General features: G+C 37.5%; 2 protein-coding genes and 1 pseudogene across 7 annotated transcripts; 1 reads left to right on the forward strand and 2 right to left on the reverse strand.

The window, feature by feature from the left end:
- Positions 1-198: 198 nt before the first annotated feature.
- Positions 199-2,448, reverse strand: CtsK1 (C1 family peptidase 26-29-p). Its single transcript, XM_018005553.2, has 3 exons — positions 2,263-2,448; positions 998-1,981; positions 199-942 (listed from the first exon to the last, which is right to left on the reverse strand). Exons 1-3 carry the CDS (start codon positions 2,309-2,311, stop codon positions 332-334), a joined length of 1,644 nt encoding a protein of 547 aa, XP_017861042.1. The 5' UTR covers positions 2,312-2,448; the 3' UTR covers positions 199-331.
- A 381-nt stretch (positions 2,449-2,829) lies between these two features.
- LOC108612642 (uncharacterized) lies at positions 2,830-21,572 on the forward strand. 5 transcript variants are annotated; one of them, XM_089469254.1, is made up of 8 exons: positions 2,838-3,323; positions 12,586-13,764; positions 15,313-15,459; positions 15,533-15,694; positions 15,760-15,936; positions 16,005-16,247; positions 19,156-19,448; positions 19,508-21,572. In XM_089469254.1, exons 2-8 carry the CDS (start codon positions 13,338-13,340, stop codon positions 19,694-19,696), a joined length of 1,638 nt encoding a protein of 545 aa, XP_089325380.1. In that variant the 5' UTR covers positions 2,838-3,323; positions 12,586-13,337; the 3' UTR covers positions 19,697-21,572. The 5 variants fall into 5 exon arrangements, with proteins under 5 accessions (XP_017861033.1, XP_017861032.1, XP_017861034.1 ...); XM_018005544.2 differs by lacking the exon at positions 19,508-21,572 and having other exon boundaries at positions 2,830-3,323; positions 16,005-16,795; positions 17,968-19,222; XM_018005545.2 differs by lacking the exon at positions 19,508-21,572 and having other exon boundaries at positions 2,832-3,323; positions 16,005-16,795; positions 19,156-19,318.
- Positions 9,585-10,756, reverse strand: LOC108612627 (cathepsin L pseudogene; annotated as a pseudogene). The gene has a single exon (XR_016269810.1). The product of XR_016269810.1 is annotated as a cathepsin L pseudogene (transcript).
- Positions 21,573-21,755: the final 183 nt, after the last annotated feature.

Raw genomic sequence — 21,755 nt, forward strand, 5'->3', positions numbered from 1 at the left:
GCTCATCCGAGAATAGCAGCAGTTGCGATAAAGTGAGCAAAGTGCAGTGCCTAGCTGGTCATTGTCATCTAAAACTTATCGCCAGAGTGTAGTTGGGGTCAGAGCGAACGGCATAGAGCTATAGCTGTGGAATCGTAGAGCTTTATAGAGCTACATACATATATGCTTTAGTTTGAGATAAGAGGCCAAAGACTGGGATTACGAAGAGTATTGACATATGCTTTATTGCTTGTTCCTTTTAAAGCCCGCGGGGCGTGACACAATGTAGAATATATAAAAAATTAAATTGTACAATATATGCAAAGGTGACTACATATAGATATTTAAGAGTTTACATTTCGACATAGGTGGGCATGGTCATGACGCCGCAGTTGTTTTTGCGTGCAGACATCAAAATGTAGCCATCGTTGCCCCAGTAGGTCGACCAAGAGTTCTTCACCAGCCAGTAATCCTCGCCGTTGATGGTACCATAGCCAACGGCCAATACGGCATGATCGAGGCCATCCACATCGTTCTTGCACTCCGGCTCGTAGTAGACGCCATTCGAGTAGAAGCTAAAGGTCTTAGGTGAGGCGTCAATGGCCACTGAGAGTGGGCCGTGCTTAAGCATTGCCAATTTGAAGGCATTCGGATCGTTGCTAGTGACATTGACAAAGCCCTTGATCGGAGCGACAAGCGTCACGTTATTCACGTGGCAATAGCCGTCCTGACCCAAATAGGGACCATATTCCTCCTCTGTGGGCACGCCGCCGACTTGCATCATCCATTGGTATACGCGGAAGTCCTCGCCACCATCACAGCCATTGTTGCCATAGCCCCAGGAGCAGTCGATCAACGCCTGCTGCGAGAGACGAACCAAATTGCCACCGTTCTTGAGGAAGTACGCGCCCTCCAGATGACCCACGGTTCCAAAAGACCAGCACGAGCCGCACACCGATTGATCTGTGAATCAAGAAGGTATTGTTATAGAAATTAACGCGATGCCAGAAGCACTCACCCTTCACGGGACTGACAGCGCCAAAGAGACGCCAATCGTATTGCGAGGGTATCTCATCCTTGAACTTTTCCACATCATAGGGAAAAGGTTTGCCCGAGTTGTAGACACCAGATGACTTGTAGCCACGACGTGCCTTCATCTCCTCATCTGTCTTATCTGCCAGGTGGTTGACGGCCAGTTTGTAGGTGAGCTTGGCACGATTCTTGGAATGGATGTATCGCAAGTTCTGTCTGAAAATATTCTTGCGATGCTCATGCTCCTTCTCGGTGCTGTAGTCAATGGCATGCTTGCGTTTGAAGTGATGGAATGCCTTTTCCACATGCTCATCGCTTCCGGAGATGAACTCATGCATCGGATTGAAGGTGGCAAAGTGACCCGGTCCCGGGAAGCCAGTGCAGGTGAGACTCTCATCAATCTCAAAGACTTCATTGGGTATGTCATCGTGCTCATAGCTATCATAGTCCAGATAATAATGATCATAATGGGAGCCCAACAGGGTATTGTAGCCGCGCATCTCGTAACGCACTGGAATGGGCATTCGACTAGCCGGATAATGAGGCGACTTTTTGTACCGCACCCACAGAGTGTAAACATTCTTCTTCTGGCCAATTGTCTGCTCCAAGCGGAACTTGTCGCACGTATAGCCGAGGAAAGATTCAGTGCCAATCAGAGCAAATGGCTTCGCATCGGGCAATATACTTTGGATTTCCACTACCTGGTCGGCGGTTCCATTTACCTGCAGGCAGCTCAGCTTGTTTAGTTCCTCCTTTGTGGAAATGGGCGCCAGTTTCAGTGCGGTGCCATATTGACCCTCGCCGGCCAGCTGATAGGTCTTCACCATGCCGCCATAGTAATCAATGCGAGAGCGTTTTGTGTTCTTGTCATACCAGGCGTAAAAGGGTTCAGCTATCTCAGCATAGGGTATATAGAGAGTGCCTTTCACTATGTAATTGGGATCCCAACGAGGCGGCTTTGTGGCTTGAGCTGAAAAAATGCATAGAAAAAAGTAACAAACGGCATTTTAGCAAATTATTGCGGTACCAGCAGCCATTGCTACACATGCACACACATGTAAATGGGCTCACGCCACGCTTTTGTTACACATAAGCCCACATACACACGTATTCATGTATAACACACACACACACGCACCCACACACACACCTATAACTAACACAAATGTCAAGCGAAAAAGCCGCATCGACGATTTAAATTAAATCTTCGTTTGCTGCTTTTACACTTTAAATTTATGTAGTATTACTCACCTGCCAGTGCAATGCACACCAGCAATGTTAAAGTTAACCACGAACGCATTTTGTTTTAAATTTTAAATGTCAATATCTATTATTTCGCCTGCAGTCTACTCCAAATTAAAATGCACTTGCGTTAAAAGACAAAAACCTATTGAATTGCCGCTATGGCGCATCAAACGACGAAAGCTAGCATGAGCAAAGAGAGAGTAGAGAGAGAGAATGAGTGAGATAGTCGACTTGTGCTGTTAAAACTAACAGCTGTTAACCTTAGAATTTGATCGTATTATTTGTGTGACCAGCCCAGCCAATTAACAGTGTCCGAGAGAGATAGCTTGCACAGCTCAAGATAAGCGCTGTTAAAAGCTGAACTTATCATATTAACAAGAAGCGTGTGACCAAAACTAACAAACTATTAAATACCAATACTTATCGTTCAACTGCCAACTGTCAGACTGTCAAGTGGCGCAAAATTTTAAAACACGTAAGGATAATAGAGAACAGCTGTTTGTTGTGGATTTGTAATATGTTACTCTCAGTTATCTAGGCGCACTCTCACTGCTAGCTGGTCTCTTCGATGCGAGCTTTAAAACCCTCGCTGCCCAGGACCCGAACAGATGCCAAGCAACCACCAAGCGAGCAGCATTGCCACTATTCAAGACTAAAACGTCCGTGCAGTGAGTGACAGTGTGTAACACAACAACACGAGTGAAAAGTGCACAACTATATAAAAGCACACACACATATCCATGTCTCTATAGTACTTATTTGCCGTAGCCCAAAAAAGAGTGCTATATAAATGTTTTAGTGCGATTAGCCGACGTGCAAGACGTGAAAGTGGTCACTGTGAATAAAAGTACATACAAATATATGTACACACTCGCAATGCATTGAGAAGTATCCGTACAAGTGCGTGTAGCGAAAACAATTCCATTACGCTTTGACGGCATTTTATTTTTCTAAATTAAAATGTGTAAATAAGAAAATTCCCCAATCAAAAGTTGTGAAAATGATATGAAATTCATAAATAACGAACGAACATAACAATAAAATGCGAGTTTTCTACACTTTGCTTGGTAAGCATATCTATTGTTGTTGTTTATCTCAATTGTGTATATATCTGTTATATACACACAAATAGGTATTTATATTCTAAATTGTGTATCGGCGTCTTTGACATTATTTGCCCTTACCTTAGTTCTTGTGTGTCGAACGAAAATTCAAATTGACCCAAAATATTTGATAGTAAATTATGTAAAACTAGTTAAGTTGTAATTAAGGGTGTTTCATTTGTGAATAGAGGAAAAGAAGAGTACAGTTAGTAAAGTCCTTCGCTAAAATCTGACAGCAAATTACTCCAAGAAATATGATTTTAATATTATTATTATTATTATTTATTTTTTAGCACACAATATTTCATTTCAAACAAAAGCCTGCATTAAAAACTCCAGAGAAAAGCCTTTGACAAGCGCATTTGAAAGGAAACTATTTTACGTATGCAGCCATATACGTATATATGTACATTTGTATATGTTTGTATGTCTATGTGTGTGCTAGTAGATGTTTCGCTGTGTGTAACCTACATTTTAAACGACATCTACATGTATACATATGCACACACTCACACTTACAGCCTCACTCTTCGTACACAAGTGAAATCCGTGACCGACGTAGTCGTTGTCGTAGGCGCTGTATTGAAGGAGGCGAGGTTCAAGCTGTGACGGCGGCACATGTAAATTTGCTTTTATCAGTGCCTAAAAACGAACACACACTTGTACTCGCACACACATACACAACATGCATGCTTCACGAAATCTTATATACCGTTTGCCCAGCTCTGCTCTCGAGGGCACGACGCGCACTCTCGTGAGAGTTGCCAAATACGAAGTAACGTCGTTGCGTCGTTCGTTCGCTCACTCGCCCGCTCGCCATTTCAAACTCACCTACACACACACACACATATACAACCAATTATACGCGTGTTATGGGCGCGCGTTGTCCACTAAAGGCAAAGTGGCCTACCCTTCCTCTCTCTCTCACTCCCTTGCTCATCATTGCCTTGGCTAACCTGCTTGTTGTTGTGCGTGCTGCAATCGCAATTTCCGTTTTTCCACGCGGTTAGAATTTCCACGTAAAACGTTTTGGATTATGGACTTTTTTCTTTAATGGTCTGCAAGAGCGTACAAATAAATTGCATATGAACCATTTATTTTGTTGCGATTCAATTCAACTTAAATTGCATTTACCACTCGCCCACAGCCGTGCGTAATATATCATAATTAAATTATTATCATTTATATAATATACGATGATTTATGACGACGGCGACACAGCAATAAAATGTCACATAAAATATAAAACTTGGCGCCATAAAAAGAGTTTCTTGTATAAAGTAAATGGCAGGGGCAAAATGTTATATAAATGCCTATGATTATTAATTGAAATAATCAAAAACATTTTTTTAAATCTTAATTTTTATGCATGAACTTAAACTTGACTTTCCCTATACATATAATATTTATATTCAGTAAGAAATATTATAAAATATTGAAAACATCTCATATTATATTTAGTATGAAATATTATATAATATTATATGAAATTAAATAAATATGTAAATGAAAAGTATTAATTCCTTATCAAATTATCTAATACTATTTTATGTAATATTTTTCAAATTTATTATAGAATTCAACCGTGCCATAAAATGATATGATTTATTTTCAAAATTTATTTCAATTTCAATTTATTTCACTCTTTGTTATAATTACATGATTTTGTGAATGGTACTTTACAATATTTTAAGAGTTTAGGCTAATACAAATAATCAGTTATGCTATTCACATAAAAAAAGTTCAATTCCAGGATTCATCAACAATATGAATTGATGTTCCATGTACTTAAACATCAATCACTCGAAATTTATTTATTATCATGTATTAGTTCAATAGAAAATAAATATTAATTTGATATAAAAAGCATAAATCAAATCAAGGCGTACACACAGCGTTTCTATCCACGCCAAAGAAATATGTATTTAATTTAATCAGAAATCCACTTCAGGCTCGCCATGGCACTAAACACACTCACACAAACATACGCACACAACACACACAGCCCACTTGCTATAGACGGCTATTTTTATGGCATTCGTTCATTGTTTAGAGAACATTATCGCATTTTGCTCTTAAGGCATCAGCTACAGATATTAACATTGACTGAGAGGCAGTTTTTTTGTTTTGTTTGTTTGTTTTTTTTTTTTTTTTTTTTTTTTTTGCAAGCGTTGCGGAAATAGAGAACGGAGAACAGAGAACGGAAAGGAAGAGGAGCATCCACTGAAACGATGATTCAGATTGTTGCCACACTTTGGCACACACTAAGCTGCCTCAGCGGGTGGCAGCGAGTGTTGCGGCAGTTGAAGTGTCTATGCAATTGCTGAATGCTTTGGGTGGTGTGTGTGTGCGTGTGTGTGTGTGGTGCGGTGTGAGGGCGTGTGGGTGTGTTAACAATGGCTGGGAGGGGTTCGGCGGCTCGACTAACACTATATGCCAGACAAACACTTGGATATGATGATATGGCTTTTATACACGTTCACAATGAAAAACAAGGGAGTATTAGGTGCCTGACTGCTGAAGTCAAATAGGGAATAGATACGATCATAAAAATATTAAGTCTATCGGAAACTTTGTTCACATATTAATTTCAAAGTTTCATTGCATGGTCAACCGTCTGGAGCTTTGATCGAAGAATCAGCAGTATATAGGTATCGTATTTAAAGTCACACTGTAGCTGACCATACATATCGTTAATTTTCGATGACAATCAAATTACTTAGATTTAAACACAAACGTTGCCTTTTCTCTACCATAAGCGGGTATTGCAAAGTCAGTTAAGGCCAACTATAATACTTTAACGTTATAAGCTTGCCGCAGCACAGCGCAGTGAATTTCTTGTTGGCATTGTCAATGTCAGGATGTTGGGTTTGAAGTGAAAACAATGGAATCATTGTTGTTGCAGTTTATTGTTATTGTTGTTGCTATTGCTGTTGGTGTTGCTATTTAACAATTGTTGCTAGTGGGTGGCATAGGCTGCTTTTAAATTTTAATTACCCTTGGCAGCCGCTCTGGCTGCTATTTATGGCTGCCAGCGCACTTATATGGCGTCTGCTTATGTGGATGCATAAAATCCAATTGAAATTCTGACAAGAAAATCAAGTCAACACGGACTTGACGTCACATTTATTACACTTTTACAAATTAATGCCAATTTTATTGGGGTATATTAGGTGAACTATACATATATATCAATAAATATATATTTATATTATATTTGCAGTCTATTCATAGCCAAGGAACTCTAAAAATAATTCTAAAAATTGAAATATAAACGAAAATTAAAATAGATTCATGAATAAAAATTTGTCCAAATAAATAATAATTCAATTATTATATCAATTTTGGTAATTATTTATTAACGATACGAATTAAAACACACTATTCATATCATCAATAAATAAATAGTAATGTTAGAAGGCAAATCTATGGAAAGACAAAACCGGACATACATTATTGATTAACTGGATGAATTCCTTGCTAAAGAATATATATATAAATTTATTTATATGTACATAATTGTATTTATTTATATGCTCTTCTATAATTTAACAACAAACAAATTTCTGTTGTGCATGATTGCTACATTCGCATATAATACTCACTTATATAAGTCACAGACGAGTTGCGTAACTCGTTCAGTTCATGCACTCCAATCAATGCTTTTAATCTATTAAGTAAATAATTAAGTTATATAATATAAAATATAACTTGTGCATAAAAGTCTTAATTTGTAAAATAAAAAATTAACATATATGCATATATGCATAGAAATAAACAATTAAACAAATAATTTAACTTTGTATTTTAGGAAATAAGACTATCTCTATATTCCGTAACATGTTATTTTCGTTATCATTCTGCTGATATTTGTCATATATTATTGAAACAGAATTTGTCTTTTATCGATTGTGCCTGCAAATGTATTTATTTGTTGTAATTTTTCGTTATCTCTCCATTTCTTTCTCTCTATTTCTTTTCTATGTCTACTGCGTCACAGTTATTTATTCCTCTTTCATTAATGTCTTGTTCTTAATCCTATTTTGCTATCTTTCGAGGCTTTCCTCTTCCGCTTCGCTTTCCTTATTAATTAAAGAGCTGTTGGCCTTACTGTCTGAAATCTTTTAAGACCTCATCCACTCAGAGCGGGAAATACTTTGCTTGCGTGACATCTTGACATCTAGACGCCTTTGACCAATCAGGAAATCATGACCTTGAGCATGGAAAGAAAAGAAAAAGTTTTGATTAGGATGGAGATAAGACGGATGTTGTTGTTGACATTTTCTGAAAATCTTTTATCTACATATGCATAGCATCTATTATATATGTATTTGAATATCATTTATATAATATATTATATATGTATAATATATCATATATAATAATTCAACTAAAATTAGTAATAGTAGTATTTTTAGTAGTGTTGGCTTACAAAGATTACATTTGCAATTGTAAACATAATTATATAAGTTAACAACAAATAAATTTATGCCAAAATAAAATAATAATAATAATAAAAGCAGGCCGATGACATCGCTGTCAACGTAGCTGCCGCTAAAGCCACAGCTTGTTAGGGATAGATTTGATTTAAGTAAATCAGTTGCTAATTGGAGTCAAAAGAATAAACATCAATAAAGATCAAACTTCGAATGCAAATCCAATTATTATATTTTTTTTTTATCAATTTTAATTAATGATAATTTAACTTGTATGTACATATGTATATACTATATGTATATTGTTTATATGTATGTATGTATATATATATATGTATGTAGGCATTGCAATAATATAAAAAACAAAAACATTTTGAACAATATGATCATTACATCATGACGCATCACGATCATTGATAATTATTATCATAACGAGTTCCACTATGATAATGATCATTTATAATTAATACTATAATTAATTAATACTATAATTAATTAATAAAATAATTACAAATTTTTAAAAGAAAGGGATAAACATATTAAGAACAATTACCCCAAGCGTTTCACGGAAATGCGACTGAGCGCCAGAAGATCACGAGATCGACTGACGAATCTCCACAGCAGGCTAGGCTTTATATAGAGGGAGACTGAAGTCACTCAAATCGGAGTCGCTTAATCTATAGTCTCTTTGTTTATTTCTATGAAGGAGTATTATTTTTAGTTTTAGCATTGGTAAGAAAATATTACTTATGATTTGCAGTTAGACAATAATGTATTACATATAATATATAATCCTGTACAATATGGCTGTATGTCTGCCTAACTTAACTAACATATCTTAATGCTTACTTCAATTTATAAATTAAAACAAGAGAATAAGAGTGCTCTAGTCGAGACTACTCGACAAGGAGATACCCTGAATGCTGCCGCAGCCATGTTTGACAATTTCCTTTACATGATGTTGAATTCTTTCCCCAGGTCTGCACCAGCAATATTAATTTCCATATGATTGGAAACGGTTGAATTTTAATTCATCTGACCAGACAACTCGTTTCCAATCATCAATGCTCCAGTTTTTGTGATCCCTTGCAAATTTCAAACGCGCCTTCACAATTTTTTTTGGACAATGCAGGTTTGTTTTTTAACGAATGATACATATCCGAAGCCACGAATTTCTCTTCTAGCAGTCCATTTGCTAACACTTTTATTAATCGCTAGAGAAGAACCCTTTGGTGCTGGAAGCTTGTCTTTCTTCATTTTCGACGTCATTAGACGAGCATCAGAGCCCGACAACAGTTTTTTTCAACCTTTGACTTGAGTTTTCGGAGTCAAATTTCGGCTGATTCCAAGCTTTTCGGCAATAGTACTCGAAGGAAAGTCCTTCCCGGTCAGGCACACACCACTATTTTCAATGTCGACTGAAATTTTCCACATTTTAAAATTATTTTTCACCAATTATTTTAAATTTGTTGCGAAAAGAAAACGCGCTTCTAATCGCTTTACAAATAAGAATATTAAAAGAACTAAGATAACGGTAAATATACATGCTCAATCTACGACTAAGAAGAATACCCAAGGAACTAAGTTATGGGGAAATCTGCATGATTTCGGCTAAGAAGAGAAGTAGAAGAGCCAAAATATTGGCAATTCATGAAACGTGCAAAATTGAGTTTATGTGGATTTTTTTTGGTTTTTTATTTTTAATTCTTTGAATTTGGCTAATTTAAGGTTGCAACTTTTTCTATTTGTTAAGAACAAACTAATAAACAAGTGAAAAAAAAACAAAATCTTAATTTGCTTGTATGGTTTTATTGTTATGCGTGATGAAAGTCAAAGCTGTGAAACATTCACTCACTTTTGCTCGGTACTGTATATCTATATTTTTTTATATATAGAAAACCCGGTGTATTCATCCCCGATAATAATTTTACATAATATGTACTTATATCACTGGAAAAACGGGCCAGCTAGCGATCCCGCAGTAATTGTTTTTATTGCGGGCTACGCGCATGTAGCCAGATTCGCCCCATTTTCCCCAGGCGTTTTTCAGAAGCCAATAATCGACCCCTTTATCCGTACCGTAGCCCACCACTAACAAGGAATGGTAGGTAGTATTTTTGGTGCAGGGTTTTTGAGCAATTCCCGATATATAACCCTGCATATGCTGACCATTGAAGGTCACCGTAACGGGTCCTATTGTGGCTACGGCTGCCTGCAGAGCGTACTCATCATTACGATTGACCAAGACGCTGGCCGCGACGTTAGCTCCATTGTGATCCTTTCTGAAGCGACATTTGCCCCGCTTTCCTTCGTAGCCATATGAGCTGCGGGTATTGATGCCGTTTTCCTTAACGTACCTCAGAGATTCGTCAACTGTGCCGGAGTAGCAGCCCTTGTTCGTGTAGGGCGGGTTACTCGAACAGTCGAGCAGATTCTGCTCTGACAGCTCAATCATTTTCCCGGTCTTAAGAAACTGATGAGACTCAATTGCCGCGACTGTCGCAAACGCATAACAGCTAGCGCATTGGCCCAAGTGTCTAATGCCGCTCACAGCTTTCTTCTTGCGCCAGTCCACACTCTTCGGCAGCTTAAGATTGGCGGGTGGCATATAAACATAATCTGCCCGGACATCTTCCAAGGGAGAGCTGCACGACATCATCTGAAACTCCTCCGATGTCAGATCCGTGAATTGATTAACGCCCATTTCCCAGGTCTCCAGTCCTGCTGCGAACCGCCCATTGTGCGTCTCAAATTGATTTTTGTTGTCTTTGTATATTTGCCTGCGTAACCGATCCTCGCTCGACGTAGCGTAATTTTTATTGTACAGTTTTTTGTAGGAATTCCACTCCTCATCACTGACATCATCATTTGCCATGCATTGCACGACTGCAACTAGAAAGAATATCACTAAAACTGCTCTCATGCTTGAGGCTCGCTGACTGCTGCTGACTGCAACTGAATCTCGCATATTTATAGCTCCAGTTCCAGTGGATTTATTAATTATTTATTAAGAATGAAATTAAGCTAAACAAGTCTCCACTCGAGACTGCTGGACTCGGAGATACCCTGAACCCTCTAAGCTGGTATTCTACTCATTACAAAATCTTTGTATCCATTAACTTCATATACAACGTAAATTTGAAGTCTCCAAATTAGGCTGAAAAAAAACAAAGTCGAATTTTCGATTATTCTCGATCAAAAGTAATCGGATGAGTTATCGAAAGAATAAGATAAACTTGTACTGCCTATGGTATACACGAGTATGTATACCAAATTTCAGCTCTCTAGCTCTTAAATCTTCTAAGATCAGTTTGCTCATACGGACGGACGGACGGACAGACAGACGGCTTGTCGTGCTGATCAAGAATATATATACTTTATGGGGTTTGCGATGATTCCTTCTGCCCGTTACATACTTTTTCAAAAACCATTATACCCTGATTTCCCATTTGCAATGGGCTCAGGTATAAAAATTTGTAAACTCAACAAAAAAATGCAATGCATAATTAACCCATAGAAAAAGAATTAAGTAAATCGAATCTATTTAATACGGGTGTTACTTCTGTGGATGCATTAATTATTTAATAAGGATGAAATTAAGTTAAAAAAATTGTAAACTCAACAAAAACAAGTAAGAAGCCTCTAGTCGAGACTGCTCGATTAGGAGATACCCTGAACCCTCTAAACTGATATTCTACTCATTCTGCACTTCTTTTATGCACACATGCATACACACGCATCCATGCGCACGTATAATCACGCGCAGTTAGCTGCGACTGCACTTGGGCTGCGCTGCAGTGTGGGCAATATTATGAGAATTTTGTTGTTGAATAATTTCTTTTGTAGAAGGGGGCGTGGTATCTAAAATCTGTAAATTACAAAATCTTCGTATCGATCAACTGTATGTACACAGTAAATCTAAAGTTTCTAGGTCCAAAAATGTTCAAATTAGGCTGAAAAAACAAAATCAATATTTCGATTATTCTCGATAAAAAGTTATCGGATGAGTTATTGAAAAAATAAGATAAACTTGTACTGCCAATGGTATACACGAGTATGCATATCGGTTTGCTCATACAGACGGACAAACGAATAGAGCTATATCGATTCAGCTCGTCGTGCTGATCAAGAATATATATACTTTATGGGGTCTGCGATGGTTCCTTCTGCCCGTTGCATACTTTTTCATAAAACTATTATACCCTGATTTCCCATTTTCAATGGGTTCAGGGTATAACAAGTAAGAAAACTCGAAACACCGTTTTTCTGGAATTCATGCAGCACTCTAGTACATACATACATATGTAATAAGACCAGCCTTATGTTAAACTAATAGTGGCTCTGAAGAGCAACGCTTTTAGTTTAAATACATATTAAATAACTTATGTCTCCCACGGTGGGGAATTGGAGCAGAGGGCTCAAGTGTTTTGTCCGAATGGTCATAAATTCTATTTTCCTTCTTGAGCAATGTGTGTGGTGCTATGCCAGCAATATTGTCTACAATGTTGGCCTTGAGTATTGGGCTCGTTAGCGCCAATGAATTATTGAAAGATATAAGACAAATGCCTAAATCACATCGATAGCTTTAATTAAGTATTGAAATTGCAAAATAATACAAACCCCAATATATCAATATTATGCAGATAATTTATAAACAATAATTCCCGTTACTGTTAGCTTATCAAAGCTCTATTCAATCTAATTAAGTTGCTCAATGCGCAGCAATCAAATTGCGGTGATAAATTTTATATATGTTTCTAACGTTGACCTTTTCTATTGTATAATTTTAGCTGGATAAGTTTGCCAGCAAGTGGATGAAAACAGCAAAACGGAACAATTTCGTGTAATAAATCTGTAGATTGCATGAAATTAATAGCGAAATTCAACCACACTCACACATTCACACACGAACACACACACATGTATAAATAGTGCATGCAACGCATTTTTTTGGGTCATATGCACGCTGTGGTGCGGTGGTGGATGGCGGATGGTGGATAACAACGCCCCATCATAACAATACCAATAATAACGATGATGATGGTGATGATGATGATGACGACGATGTTGTTGCTGCTGCTGCTGATGATGATGACCACACCAACACGAGCACTCCTGGTATGAGAGCAAATTATATAAAATTATCATGCAGCGCAGGCAGCGGCCAACTTGGCCACTCGAATTCAACCAAAACGAGGCTAAACTTCAACTGCATACGTGGCGCTGCGTGCGGACTGCATGACGTATACGTGATATACGTATAACGTATACGTAATTGGCGCTGTGGCCAATTGCCAAAAAGCGGCCCAGGAACAAAACGTACAAAATCGAAAGCAAAAGCAAAAGCATAAAGCAAACAACGTGAGCAACAACTTAACTTAACTCAACTCAAATCAGACGTGCGACAACTGTGACAAGTGCAAAGAACAAATAGCACCACACACAAGTCGAGTGCAATCGAGTCATAGGCGTAGTCGCTGCAAATGACAAAAGTTTCGAAAGTGTTGAAAATGTGTTGAGGCAGCTGCCGCAAGATGAGAAAATGGCGAAGTTAACATTGCACCGTCTACTGCAGCGTTTGCAGCTGACGGCGCTGCAGTTGGCCAACGACACGCCCACTTTAATGCGCCGACCGCAACTCAATAACAACAACAACAACAATAGAAACCGCATGGCTCTCTTAAGCTGGCTGCACTTGTGCCATGGCAATGGACACTACTACTTAACGCTGGCCGTGCTCATCTATGGCTATCTAATGCTGCACGCCTCAGCAACCTCAACCACTACGAATATGTCGGTCGAATCGAATCTAACAACAATAACAACAAAAATAACAACAACAGAAATAAGTTTAGCTATAAGCGAAAAGAAACCAAAACGCGATGTTGTCCATGTGCCTGACGATGATTACGATGCCAGCTATCCAGATGACTTGGATGATTTAGATGCCTTGATTAATAATAAGTCAGGTGAGTATAGTATATATAGATATAAAGATATATGGATATGGACAGATTGAAATTGCAAATTAGTCACATGAATGAAAATATAATATTGCATAACGTATGAAATCGAGTTAAATGAAAATATTTAAGGCAGCAGAGTAAGAATATGTTTTTAGTTTAGAACTATATGAATCGAAGAAACAGCGTGCAATTGAAAACAGATTTAGTACTGTATTTATGAGTTAATCTTACTCAAAATACCCAAAGTTACGATTTATAGATCGAATTAATGAATTAGATTAGTGTGAGAAAACGAACGAAAGAGAGAGAGAGAGGCATATGTTGGTAAAATAAGTGATGAGATAAGATAATTTATAAAGGAAACAATTAACAAAGACAAATATTTCAAAGGTCTCAGAGATTAGATCTGACATATAATTGGGTTTAGTTGGGGCAATTGTATTTTTACAAAAAAGTAATCAAAATATTTGAGACTAGTTAAATGACCTCAGAAATTTCATGAATTATGAATAATTCAATTAAAAACAAAATTTAAATGTTGATTTCAAAAACAAAAGAACTTATGAAATATTTGCATTACCCAGCATAATTTAGTTAATAATACTTGAAATAAATAAGGTAATTGTAGTTCGAGTAAATGGTCTCCATAAGCTGACCTCTAAAATGGACCAGCTGAATGTGCGCAGAATGGCCCAAAAATAAATTGAATAAGCCGTTGAATCATTGCGGCGTTGTTAGGCAAACGAATAACCGACCTGGCCAAAAGCCGGCAAAATGGCACAGATAGAGCCATGGCAACAAGCTGGCAATCTCACGGTCTTACTGCGCTGTTACCAAAGGAGCTCAACAAAAGGCTGGGCAAGGCTAGGCTAGGCTAGCCTAGTCTGCAGCTGTTGTGCAATTTATGAGAATTATGCTCTGTGGGGAATTAACTCGCCGACACAACACGGCTATAGCCATGTGTCTGTGTTTTTGTGAGTCTGTGTGTGTGCTCGCCACAAACCTGGCCAACATTTTGGCAATGCAACATTTTGGCAAAGGTCAAGGGAAGGCCAACAGTACGTAATAAATACATTGTTAACCCCTCTATATTGGCTGCAGATGCAGATGCAAATGAAGTGGCATCAAAATTATAATTTAATTTAATATTATGTTTCTAATAAATATGTATGTCAATTCCAAATTTAATCTCTCAATTACAAAATGAATTTATAATCGTGCGCTAGAATCTGTTCTCGAGTAAGCTAAATGGTATGGGTGTAGATAGACACATGAGAGCTTACAATAATTTACTTAATGGTGACAATGACAATGACAATGACAATGACAATGACAATGACAATGACAATGACAATGACAATGACAATGACAATGACAATGACAATGACAATGACAATGACAATGACAATGACAATGACAATGACAATGACAATGACAATGACAATGACAATGACAATGACAATGACAATGACAATGACAATAATTCTGATTATGAAGAAAGCGGTAATGTCAAATCTAATGATAATAACAATGACAACAATCGATTTGCAGCTAAAGGTAAATACATTGGAGCGCCATGCAATGAGTTGAAGTGTGACGCAAAACTTGTGCATGTCACCTGCGATAAGGAGACGCAGTTGTGCAGTTGCGAGCGCAACTATCCCGTTCAGCTGGGACCGATAAAGGGCTGTGCCAAACGTGAGAGATTATATATAATGTCATCTATGTAAGTTTGGAACTCTATATTTCGACTTGTGTTTTATTTGTCTAGCTAAGAAACTGGGCGATCAGTGTTTCTACGACGAGACCTGCATCTACAACGATGAGAACTCCCTCTGTGTTCAGGTGCGACACAATGCGATGTGCCAGTGCGCCAGCGGCTTTCACTCTGTCAGCTATACGAAGCCAACAAGGCGGGTCTTTTGCACACCAGGTGAGAGGACACTCACTGTCCCAGTCTTAGCTGGCCTGATAAATCGCTTATCTCTTCTTGGACAGACCTGAGCGAGCTGAGCTCGGATTTACCCACGTTGCTGGGCGTATCCTCGGGCATTGCGGTGCTGGCGGGTCTCATTTGCATGGTACTGCATCTGTTTAGCAAAACCAAGTATCCGAGGCATCGGAACTTCGGTGATGCGAATATACCGCCGCCCATACTCTACTCCAGCGATACAGGTGAGTAGGCGGAATGGGCTTATGCATTGCGGATTGATCTTGATTTTTATGCTTTGTGCTCTATTCAGGCATACCGCTGACCGTGCACTCGGCACGTCCATCGTCGCGTTCCAGCATCCGTTCGACGGGCTCGATAGGGTCATTTGGTAATCGTCGCGCCTCGTCCGGCGGTTTGACTGGCGCCGCTGGCGGCGGTGTCGGCAATAGCAGCGGCGGTGGTGGCGGCGGCGGCGGCGGCGGCGGCGGCGGCAGCGGCAGCGGCGGACATGGTGGCAACTCGAAGGGCATACTGGTGTCGACGTCTCGTACAGGTGCGGCTAGATCGGCCGCCATATTGCTCATATCGTGTCACATTACGGCCGTATCCAAACAAAATTCACGCGCCTCGTCGCGTCACACATCTGGCGCCGGCTGCAGCCAGCATTCGCGCGACAATCTTGACGAGAACAACGGCTGCAACGGCTCCGGCTCGGCCGGGGCTGGTGGTGGTAGCAGCGCTGGCGGCTGCCGCAGTTGCGAGAGCACGCTCTCAATGAACCGCCAGCTGCAGAAGCAATTGAATCATCAACGGCACCTGCTCAGCTTTGAGCTGTCGCCGGCGAAGACAAAGAATCAGGATAGATTTAGGACCCTCTTGGGCTTGAATGGCATTCATAATTATGATGATGACGATGATAATAATGATGATGGGTTCAATAGCATAGATGCACTAGGTGCCAGTGGTGCCGGCAGTCGCGCTGGCGTTAGCGGCTATGGCGGCTATGGCGACTATGGCAGCGGCATTGGCGGCGGTGCCGAGCTGCATCATTTGCAAATTGGCGCCCTGCCCACGCCGGCGAGTGAAACGCCCAGATTTGCGGTAAATCAACTCATCAGTCAGCAGTCATTCAGCGTCAATCATCAACATCCACATCAACATCAACGTCAATCACAAACAATCACAATTGGCCAATTTGTAGCCTCCATCAATAACTCGATCCCGCCTAGCAACTATGTGTTCTCATTATAAGTTCTCTTCTTCTTCTTCTATTGGTGTTTTGAATTCCTGCTCTCTTCGCATATACATTGTGTACCAAAATCTCCATCATAAACACTTACTCTCAGCTAAGGTCAATGTGAACTGCCTCAGCTTCAACTGTCGTTTCTATTTTGGGCTAAAGCTAAGGCCTCTTTAAGCATTATGTTGAGTTTTATCTAGTAAAAAGTTGTTTGAATTAAGAGAAATATTATTTATTATTTTCAATGCTATATTATGAAATCATATAAAGCCTTATCCCATTGTTTATATATGAAATTTAATATATTAAAATTTTTGTATCATTATTATATATTTTTGTGGCTTGAAATTAATTTTATTTATATTTTTAAATATTTTTAATATGATATTTTAGAGCTAGAAATTATTATTTATTTTTTAATTTTAATATTTATTTTGAAGTATTTTTTTTCAATGCTCATATAAAATTACAAATATTAATATATATTTAACAAAAATTATGATTGAATAAAAGCCATTTTAGCTAGGCAATAAAAAAATGTATATTTACGTATACTTAATGTGCGAGCAGATCACTTTGGAGATCATTTTCGAGGCTTCTTTAACTTCGTTTATGTAAATTGGTATTCGCTTAATAAGATTGCAATAAAAATTGTTGTAGTTAAGATTATATCTCTTATAAGATCAGTTGCTTTTCCACATTGACCTTAGCTTCATTTTATCATTGGCTTCATTTGATGTGTACATTGGCTCATTTCAAATCATCTACTTGCAGTAATTCCTTAAATAGTTAAACAAAACCCATCGAAAATTCTAACTCTTGGTCTTATGTTCTAAATGATCGATGTTAAATGTGCTTCCAAATCTCTGTTTCAAATTTCAAAGTTGATTGTTTGGTTTCTTTTCGTTTAAGTTACAAAAAATTTAAAAATAAATAAAATAATAAATACAACATACAAAGACACATAAAACACACACAATTGTAGAAAAGCGCTTAAAACAAAGACAACAACGTATCAAATTATATATTCCAGCTCCAACATTTGATAGTTTGTTTAGTTCATAAATATCTAAGCAAAAGTCCAAGATATTAAAAATTAAAAGAAAATGAAATAAAACACAAATGCAGTTGAGCCGGCGGAAGTTGTAAACAATATTGAAAATATTTCAGAAGCTAACTTGAATAATAACGCAAATGATATATATGTATACTCCATATACAACTGCAGCTTGACAATATGATATCGAAGCAATATGGCGGTGACTATGTTCCTGTTTCCAGAAATTTTTATAACACCATTATCTAATTCTTTAAAACAAAATAACGCAAATTATTATGATATCTACACGCACACACACAGACATACACACTTACAGACACACATGAACACACATATATAAATATTTACACTTAATATTCCAAATTGCATGCATCCTGTGAGTGGACTGTGTGGAACACTCCATCGATTAAATGCACACCAACCGATCCCAAGTTTTATCTTATTTGTTATTCGATAATCTAATCTGTCTATGTCGCTTCTAACTGAATGAGACTGAATGCATTTTGTTCCTAAGAAAAAGCAAAAGTTTCTCTTATTTATATACTTAACTCATTTCTAGCATTTATTCGAGTTTTAACATACAACTTTGTCTTAATATCTAACATATAGCAAACTATGAATGTGCAGGGTATACTTTTTTTTGCCACCACTGTAATGCTTAGGCTTAGGCTGTGTTCTGTTCGCTGTTGCCGCAATTGAAAGACATCCACAGGTTCTTTGATTCCATTTTCGTCTATATCGAAAACTAAATTTGTAACTCAACTTTGAATTGCAGACAAATTTCCATGGAATATTAAATATGTGTCAGAATCAGATGTGTCTTCATCAGAGTCAGCAGACCTTCAATATATTAGCTTTTCAATTGCCTGCTTAATTTATGCATATGCAACGCTTTAAAGATATATAGATATTTTATGATACCTTTCTAGAGCTTCTTGACATATTAGATGCCTTGCCTCTCTCTCTCACTCTCTCTCTCTCTCTCTCTCTATCTCTGTCTCTCTTTATGCTGTCTGTCTCTCTTTATTGCTGACTATCTCTCTATTTGTCTCTCTGTCTGCTTCTGCCTCTGCTTCGATAATAACTAAGCTGCTTAGAGAACTACAGAGTTTCGAGTGAACATATTGTTTTGATACATTTTAAACTTATATCCGTTTGCAGGTTCTCGAAGACCAAGTCTAGCGTCTGTGCATAGCACAAGCTCCTCGGTGCGCAGCTACAGCATGATGCGTTTCGAGAAGGAGGTGCAACAGAAGGAGATCAGACAGGAGATGAAACTGCGCCTGGCCCGCCTCCAGCAGCAGCAGCATCTCACACAAAACAAGCCGCAGATTATAATTGGAGAGGCGCTGCTGCAGCATGGAGCGCTCAGTCGTGTTACAATGGCCACGCCCAGTCCGCTGACGCCCAATTCGCTGGACGAGCTGCTGCCATCGCTAGATGAGAACCAGGAGGTATGCTAGACTGGCATTCCAATATATTTCATATCCTTAATCCACACACATTTCTCCAGTATCCACCCAAGCTGGAGAGCACCTATAAGCAGCTGGTGCAGCCGGCAGCCGGCGCAGCAACAACAACAAGCCATGGCGCAAGCAACCGTTCCGGGTCCGGATCCGGATCCGCTTCCGTTTCCGGCTCCAGTTCCGGCCGCATAAACGGCTATAACGGTCCCTGCAGCTCATCGACTGAAGCGCTCTAAAAAAATAAAAAAAAAAGATCTTGTAACGATCGTACTAGCTCTTAAGTGAAATCCCCCTTAAGATTGTAATCTAAGTTAAGTTCAATGCTTAAATGTTAGTTCACTGAATTAAACGTCAAACGTGTTTAGTTATAGCCAATTAGATTATGTGTAACATAGTAAGCGTCTACTTTTGCGGGCAAGCGCTGACCTATAGAGCATTCAATAGGCGCAGTCCTCCATTGGGATGCGTACCTAGTGTATCGTATATACGGTGTTCTATATGCGCATTTTGTCGCCGTATTTTATAGACAAAAATACAAACATGAAAAACTCAGTTGTCATTATTATTCTGAACATTTGTTCCGTTACATTACGAATATACAATATACATATATATTTTAATTACAATTATTTGTTTTTCTTTTGTAAAAAGTATTGAATAATTTGAAAAACTTTTGTGTATAAATTTAAGCTTTATTAAAATTACAATTCAGCTATAATTTTGAATATTTTCCCCCTCTATATATAAACACACACACACATGTACACTTGATAAAAGTTATAAAAAAAATTTATGTATATTGTAAGCAATATGATATAAAAGCGAATAGTGTAAAGTTAATTGTTAATAGTGAGTTTAGGCGTGCATACCCTAAAGTTAGTACTGATTAAATATACGCAAATGAATTTATAAATCGGTTTATACAATTTATACATTATGGTATTATATGGTATACCAACTAAAAAGAAAAAGAACAAAGAAATAATGACACTACTCATCTAATTATACATAGAGTATTAAATAGGTGATTTATGAATAGCATTGGTTGACCCACAAAATGTCTAGGTAAAAGCAAATCTATACAAAATTCTACTAATCCCTTGTTGATTTTATGTTTATATAAATTTCATATAGTCAAATGTAATGTATATATCACATATATATGTATGTGTACATGTGCTAACTGAATGAATTGAATGGCTCTTTAGCTATAGGAATATACATATATTTATAGTATATATGATTTGAAAGCTTTTGCGGTGTTTGTTGTACAAATCGTATCTGTATTATCTACGAAATAATTAGTGAAGTCGTCAGTTATAGAGACAAATATTAGTGTTAATGATAAACCTATGGCACATAAATATGAATACATCAGATATACCTTGACCCAGTTGCGAATACATCTGTATAATTTATGCATTTTCCACAGAGGAGTTTCAAATTGAATACAATAACCGAAACGTATGTACTATAAACCAAATACTATCCAAATACTATAATTATACCATATATTAACTGATATGTAGTATTTGCCTGAAAGGTTGTTCAAAAACATTTCCTTTGACTTTGCCAACGTTGAACTATTTTACTTGTAGTCCCTATGTTGACAGCTCTGCTAAAATATACATACATATATACTATATATACTCGATATGTATTTATGTTTGCGATTGTCTATTGTTAAATATCTCCCAAACTACTCTAGGAAGTTGTTACATATCCAAATTGTGCAATTACAAACAGTTGAGGAATACATAATTCCCGTACACTCACATATACCTATTTTTGTATATATATGTATATGTTCTATTCAAAATTCCCATTATACATACATATATTTGATTTTATTTTCTTTTATTTAGAATCTCTTAGATTCCATCGTTCCAGTTTCAGAATCTGTTTGCTCGACTTCAGTTTCGTTTCCATTGTTTTGCGTTTCATTTCAACATTCCTTTGCCTAACTTTCATAATGCCAATTGCTGCTATCGAGATAGCCTGAAATACCCTAGCATTCATATAGTACGTGAAATGGCAGACAGACTCCGTAATATTGTGAAATAGTAAATAAGTTTGAAAATAAAGTCTAATAAAAAAATTTATTTATAAATATTTTATTTGAAAAATTTAAATACTCTACAATTAGCAAATGAAATTATTTTGCAAGATACTTCAAAATTGTAAGTGTATTTAAATAAATATAACATTTTCCATGTTTATATTATTTATATACTCTGACAATTTTCCTCTCTTTGACTTCATTGATCGTCAAGTCTTCTATGGGTATAAATATTT

This window comes from Drosophila arizonae, chromosome 4 (assembly GCF_054131065.1).
Source record: "Drosophila arizonae isolate 15081-1271.41 chromosome 4, UAZ_ARI_1.0, whole genome shotgun sequence".
NCBI lineage: Eukaryota > Metazoa > Arthropoda > Insecta > Diptera > Drosophilidae > Drosophila > Drosophila arizonae.

Coding starts and splice junctions, on each gene's coding strand:
- CtsK1 (XM_018005553.2), bottom strand. CDS start 2,311: ATGCGTTCGTGGTTAACTTTAACATTGCTGGTGTGCATTGCACTGGCA. Junction 1,982..2,262: donor GGTGTGCATTGCACTGGCAG/GTGAGTAATACT, acceptor GCATTTTTTCAG/CTCAAGCCACAAAGCCGCCT. Junction 943..997: donor CGCTGTCAGTCCCGTGAAGG/GTGAGTGCTTCT, acceptor CTTGATTCACAG/ATCAATCGGTGTGCGGCTCG.
- LOC108612642 (XM_018005543.2), top strand. CDS start 13,338: ATGGCGAAGTTAACATTGCACCGTCTACTGCAGCGTTTGCAGCTGACG. Junction 13,765..15,312: donor CTTGATTAATAATAAGTCAG/GTGAGTATAGTA, acceptor ATCGATTTGCAG/CTAAAGGTAAATACATTGGA. Junction 15,460..15,532: donor GATAAAGGGCTGTGCCAAAC/GTGAGAGATTAT, acceptor TTATTTGTCTAG/CTAAGAAACTGGGCGATCAG.